This window comes from Corapipo altera, unplaced genomic scaffold (genome assembly GCF_003945725.1).
Source record: "Corapipo altera isolate COAL_440 unplaced genomic scaffold, ASM394572v1 50, whole genome shotgun sequence".
Classification (NCBI taxonomy): Eukaryota; Metazoa; Chordata; class Aves; order Passeriformes; family Pipridae; genus Corapipo; species Corapipo altera.
In genome coordinates, this window is record NW_020884889.1 from 8,871,451 (window position 1) to 8,878,062 (window position 6,612).

The 6,612-nt window shown below is 47.1% G+C and overlaps 1 protein-coding gene across 2 annotated transcripts in view; it reads right to left on the minus strand.

Annotated features, from left to right (window-relative positions):
• WHAMM (WAS protein homolog associated with actin, golgi membranes and microtubules) overlaps positions 1-6,612 on the minus strand; it is a 31,206-nt gene that overhangs the window by 8,805 nt on the left and 15,789 nt on the right. The window contains exons 1-3 of one of the 2 annotated variants that reach the window (XM_027644240.1): positions 5,204-5,743; positions 1,891-2,064; positions 401-551 (exon numbers count right to left, since the gene is read on the minus strand). In XM_027644240.1, the coding sequence (XP_027500041.1) occupies positions 401-551; positions 1,891-2,064; positions 5,204-5,743 (865 nt within the window). Of the gene's footprint in view, positions 1-400; positions 552-1,890; positions 2,065-5,203; positions 5,744-6,612 lie in introns of those variants that run through there. The other variant, XM_027644241.1, reaches the window with a different exon arrangement.

Below are 6,612 nucleotides of genomic sequence, written 5' to 3' on the forward strand. Positions count from 1 at the left end.
TTCTTTAGAAATTAGAGGATTAAAAGGCTGAATTTGTGATCTTATATATGTAAGTAAAATACTTCATTGTACCATGGAAACATGCCTTAACAGTTGCACGGAAACCTACTCAGCTCACATGCTGAAATCCTTGAGGCTTGCATATTAAATGTTAAAACTTCCATGGGTTTTGTGCAGAGCTTTGCAGCCATGGGTCTCAGACTTTGATAATATTTATGTGCAAGACAAATGCAAGTTGTAAACCGAATTAGTCGAAAGATATAAATCTTAAGTGAATAAAAGGTTTCTTTCTCAAGCTGGACACTCATCCTAACCTCAGGTTCTGCAGATTCATAAGAGGAGCCCTCAGTCCCCTAAGTCGAGTATTTACACAACCTTTTGTGTAAATCATTTTGATTACCTGCCAGAGCCTTTACAGTTTCTTTGAAGTAGTTCACAGTGATATCCTGAATGGAGCACACAGCACTCTCAGCTCGCTTAGTCCATTCTTCAGCATCTTTCTGCAAAGCTGCCACTCTTCTAGGCCCCAGCTTATCATACTGCAAAGACTTCTGCAAGGACACAAAATTCCCAGTTACTGCCTGGTTTCCACAGAGGTGCAGCTGCATGATAATATATTTGGAGACATTTCAAGCAAGGCAGAGCATGGTGGGAAACATGAGCTTCCCCTCACCTGTCACAACGTGAATCACTGTCCATGCCCATGTATTGCCTTGTTTCTCATTCTCTAGGCTAACTCAGAACCTCTGTTTCCCAATCCTGACCCCACATTTATTTCTTAAAATATTTTTTAAACTATCATCTTAAAAATCACATCCACCATGAGTGTTTTTAGTTGTTACTAAAAGTGACTCAAACCCACTCTTCTATGTGCAATGTTCCCTTCTATTTTTCCCCACGTGTTGACAGCACATTGCACTGTCAGGTTCTCCAGTTTGGCAGTTCTTTCACACAGGAACAGGGATACAGAAAAGAAACATAAGAGAGTATTTTCAAGTCCACAAAGTGTACCTGAGTAGAAAACTAGTATTCAAATACTTTTTTAAAACAACTATGTTTCAAATGAGTGTAAATATCCCTTAGAGGTTTTGTTTAATACAGAACAAATTTTGTTTCATTTGTTCCAATTTTCACTTTAATTTTCAGAACGGGACACTGGATATTTCATCATTACAGATTTAGACCTTCAGTATCCAAGCACCTTAGTCTAAACTTAAAACTGTTCTGCTCTTTTTGAGAACATCAACAGCTCATTTTAATTTTAGCACACTATTTAAGGAAAAATCAAAACAGTAAATGGCTGCCATTTCCAGGGGCATCACAACTTTCAGCATGTGCTTCCAGTTTAAGATGCACATAAAACTAAATGAATGCACTGACAACTGACATGTTCTTAATCTGTACTTGTAGCAGGTTGTAGCAGCAATAGAAAACTTCTTTGAGTGGGAAGGTCTCCTCTGTCTTCTGGTCTACCAGCACAACTGAATCAACCAGGTGCATCAGCATTGTTGAGGGAGGACATTATCAAAGTCATAAACTAATCCCACTAAAGGTGGCACAACAAAGGCTGCTTAGATCTCTCTAAATTCAACCTCCCAGAGAGTAAACCCCAGGAAGGTGGAGCTTGGGTATATTTTCATTTTAACTGGGACACTGGTGGGAAGACAGCTGCAGTTTTAGTCAAGCCACTACCAGAGACTCAGAAATCCTCTGAGAGCGGCTCAGCCCTAACTCTGAATTTCTCAGTCATGTTTGATGGCTTGGCAGAGGCGAAAAACGTAGGTACAGACCAAAGTAAGGAATGTTACGTGATTTGAGTTTAAACTGCTCCAAGAGCAGCTGGTGCCCTCCTATACAGGTTGGCCTTTCACTCTGTAAAGGCAGACTTACCAGGATTTCCAGTTTGTACAGTGTCGCCAGCTCTCGCATATCTCTGAAGGGCTGCAGTAAATACTGGTAGAATTGTGTTGCCATGGTGACCAAATCCTGATAAGCTTCATCTTCTTTTTCATAAACCTTCATCAAAGCCACCATTGTGTCAGCACTTTTATGCTGCTGCAGAACCTAGTGGGATGAAAGGTAAATCAGACACAGCTGCTTTGCGTTCGTGTGTGCTGGATGCTGAGGGGCTACTGGGGGAACGACCTGTAGTTCCACAGCCAAGACTTCCTGCTGCATAAGAGGTGTATGCCAGGCATTCTGTGGCCACCCCAGCTGAAAATATTTGGCACCACACTGTTAAAGGCACTAATTGCTGCATATTGCATTAGGAGACTGCAAGGAACATTATGCCTAGGGCTTCCACCACAGAAATTCTAATAACTGTGTGCAGATGACTTTGTTGCTGCTTTTTATAAACATAACTGGGAATCTTGGGAAGTTAGTGTACTGGAAGGACAAGCAAGGCATTCTTAAACTAGCTCTTGCATTGCTTCCACAATTACTAAATGCCTCTAATGAATTTCTGGATCCAGAATTTCTGACCTCAGGCACAGAAAAATCATACTGACATTTAAAAATAAGAATTCAAAAATATATTTAACCCTTCAGTTAAATTCCTTTAACTGTTGTACGATTTATAATAGTTTATTCTAACCTCAGTTCTAATGATATTACATTTTGTAACTCATAATTCTTTCATGGAACTGCTGCCTTTCTAATACACTAGACCCTATTTAGTCTTTACTTGCTTCCATGACAATATACAGAGTTGGGGACTTCCCTTTAATTGCATTTGTTTACTGGCACCAATCAAAGCTTCAAAGACTTTTTCTTTGACAGCAGCTGGCAGAGACTATGGCATGCTCCACATGCCAGGATAGAGTGTGCTGGTTGAGAGAACACAGTGAAGTACCACTGAGAAACACAGACCTTCCTGGAAGGACAGTGTGTGCTCTGCAGCTCCAGGAAGAGGGAAGGGGATAGGAGGGAGGGGTGTGCTACAACAATGAGGAAAAGCATTAAAAAACTAAGCTTGATTGTGTTGCAACTGAAAACCACTGAAACTAAACCATCACTTTTGCTCTTGCCAGCTGAGTCTGGGTTAAGACAGCAGGAGCAGAATTCCCATGCGTGGATGCATTTCCTCAGGGCAAATCTGTGGAAGTCAGCTCAAGGGCATTTCCCATCCATCCTGCCTGCAGGTCTGGCACAGGCAAGACAGGGGAACAAGAGGATCTGAACTGCAGTGTTACTGATAATCCCAGATGTTTAGCAGCCCCTTAGGGCTCCCCAGGAGCTTGTGGTAGCTCAGACACAGTCCAAGGGCCCACCTGCAGCAATTCCACAGTCTGCTTTTGCCCCACTACTAAGGCCAAACACAAACTTAACACTTCACTTTCCGGTTCCCATACTAAAAGCAAGTAGTGAGGGTCATGCTGCTCCTGGAGAATGTTTAGAGTGAGTACAATGGACGTGTTGATGACATTTTAAAGTCAACTCATGAGACAATTATTCATTTACAAGGATTTGGGCTTCTTTCGTTCGGGTGTTCATTTCTTTTTGAAGGGGTGGTATAGTATGTCTATCATTTGGCCTGTTTTAAGGTAAAATCCTTGCTTTTACACAGTCTCATACTCTTTTCATAGAATTCCAGTTCACCATCAGCCCAACTGACTTCTTTGGTTGCAACAGTAATGTTCTTGTGTTTTTTTCCTTGAACACACAACACAAGAAGTATTTACACCACACTACTCTCCTCCATCCTGTACCAGTACCTTTTATATTCTCTAAAATAAATTTCCTGGCCCAAAGGATGAAGTATTTGAGAAGGACATGGATAAGAGGGAAGAAGGATGCTCTGGTACCTAAGGCTGGGTTAGTGGCTATTTCTTGAATCTTGTATAACTTGGTCTAGAATGAAACATAATGAACTTATGTCCCTGTTAGGCCTGCAAATACAACACTACTCTATAGCATCTTTAGCCATATCTAAAATGTAGCTGGAAATAGTAAAATAACTGGCACCAAGTTGTACTTGACCCTCAAGCCCCAAACAGCTACACAGCTGTACACGTTTGTGCTGCTTGCAAAAGAGTGTGGTGGCTGGAATGTGTGTGAGGCTGGGCTGTGAACTGTTATAGTCAGTGACAGACACTGACTTTTGTATACAACACAGTACACGTTCATGTAAACTAAAGATGTCTTTTTAAAAACAGTGTCTTTCTGAAACAGGAATGTTGTTACAGCTGTTAAACACTGTAATAGGAAACAGAAGGCTAAAGTCAACTGTCTTAACTCTCCTCCAAATCATGATCACTTTCATAAAATACCTTTCAGCTCACTGTGCCAGAAAACAGACTGGAAACAGGTACTGCAAGGAAACTGTAGCAGCAACACACTGGTGAGCTTGAACTTATCTGTAACTCTTGTTTTAACATTCTGCAACTGTGTTACCAGACACCATCCTTTGAATTCATGCTTACAACAAGGGGGGGGGGGAAAATCCAGGAATACATCTATAACAAGAAGAAACCTAAGGTACTAAATGAAGAAAGGGCTAACATCATCATTATTTCATCAATCATTAGGGCAGAATTTGACACTTTTAAAAAAATAACACAATTTCTCTGACTAAAATACACTTATTTGGCATAGGACTAGGGCAAAGTTTGGTTTTAATAAATAAACCTGACTTAGAAAATTAGCACATGATTGTACTCTCCTCTTCGGTTACTCTTCCACACATTGCACAACACTGCTGGATGTTTTTAGCAATGTGTTTTCGTAGGAGTGCTTACAGCTTAAGCAAATGCCCCAGTGTTCTTATATTGACTGCCCACCTGGAGCCGACTTATTCCCCACTTAATAAAGCTGCACTTACAAGACTGACGACACTTAGTACTTGAGAAAGTTGACTTGGTGGCTCCCAGGCAAATAAAAAAAGTGTTGTGTAAGCACAAATCTGGACATTGGACAACACTACGAGCAAGATGGTATCAGCGGCTCGGTCGCCCTTGCTCACATGAGTCTTGCAAAAGAGTTTGCCCCGAGTGACTGAAGCTGCCGCAGCAGCGGCTGCCACGCTCACCGTGCACCTCCCAGGCGAGCGAGGGTGAGCTGCAGCACCAAACAGCAAACGTGCTCCTACAGCGTGGGGACCTGCAGGGAGCGCAGGGGGGGCCCGGCAGCACCCTCATCCCGCACCCCTGGGGGACAGCCCCGAGCCCCGGCCCCTCCGCCCCGCCCGACCCGGGGCCCGTACCCGCCGCAGGGCCTCCTTGGCCCGGGCCAGGTGACCGCGCAGGGCCCTCCCGCGCAGCTCCTGGAGGCTCTCGAAGTACTCATCGTCGCAGCGGCGGTCGGCGGCGAACAGCGCGTCCAGCACCACTCGGCCGCCGCAGAGCTCCAGGGCCCAGCCCAGGTACAGCTCCAGCGCCCGGCACAGCTCCTGCAGCTCGGCCTCGCCCGGCGCGGCGCCGCCGGGGAACAGCACGGCCCAGAGCCCGCCCGTGGCCACGCCGGGCAGCGCGGGGGGCAGCGCGGGGAAGGCGGGCTCGAGGCGCGGGCACAGGGCCGACAGCTGCCGGTGGACGCCGCGCAGGGCCGGCGCCGAGAACAGCCCGGCCCAGCTCTGCGGGGCCTGCGCCGCCGCCTCCGCCCGGCCGTGGCAGGTCACGGCGAACGCGCCCTCCGCGCCGTTCCAGCCCACGAGGAAGCGGAGGCGCGGCGGCGGCTGGGGCTCGGCGAAGGCGGTGTCGCGCACGGCCACCCACCCGTCGAGGCTGTCAGGCTGCGGCTCCATCGCGACAGCGGCGACAGCGCCCGCGCGGGCCCGGAGCGAAACAGAAACCGGCCGCGGGCGGGGCGGGGCCACGCGGCGCGTCAGCGGCGGCTCGCGCGCCCATTGGCGGGCGGGTCAGGGGGCGGGGCCGGGGCGCCTGAGGGGCGGGGCCTCTACAGCGAGAGTGGAAAATAGACAGGAAAAGGAGCGGGAGGGGCGGCTCCGGGAAAGGTCGTTCTTTGTAGAATCTTGGAATGGTTTGGGTTGGAAGGGGAGCTTGAAGATCGCCTCGTTCCAACCCCCATGCCATGGGCAACCTTCAGCTAGATGAGGTCGCTCGGAGCCCCATCCAATCTGACCACCTCCAGGGATGGGACATTCAATACTTCACTGGGCAACCTGTGCCATTGCCTCACAACCTTCACCCTCAGTAAAGAATCTCTTCCTAGTATCTGATCTAAGCCTACTCTCAATTTGAAGCCATCCCCCTTGTCTTCTGTGATTCTGTTAGGACAAGAGGGCACACTCTTAAGCTGTGCCAGGGGAGGTTTAGGTTAGACATTGGGAAGAATTTCTTTAGAGAGAGTAATTGGACATTGGAATGGGCTGCCCGGGGAGGTAGTAGAGTCACCATCCCTGGAGGTATTTAAGAGACTGGATGTGGCACTTGGTGCCATGGTCTAGTTGACAAGGTGTTGCTAGGTCATAGGTTGGACTCAATGAACTCAGAGGTCTTTTCCAACCTGATTGATTCTGTGATTCTTGTCCTGTCACTACATGGTCTTGTAAATAGTCTTGCCCTGTCGTTCCTGTAAGTTCTCCCTTCAGGTACTGGAAGGGAAAATTTTTGTGAAATAAGCAGCTATTTCTGCGAGGAGCAGCAGGCAGGA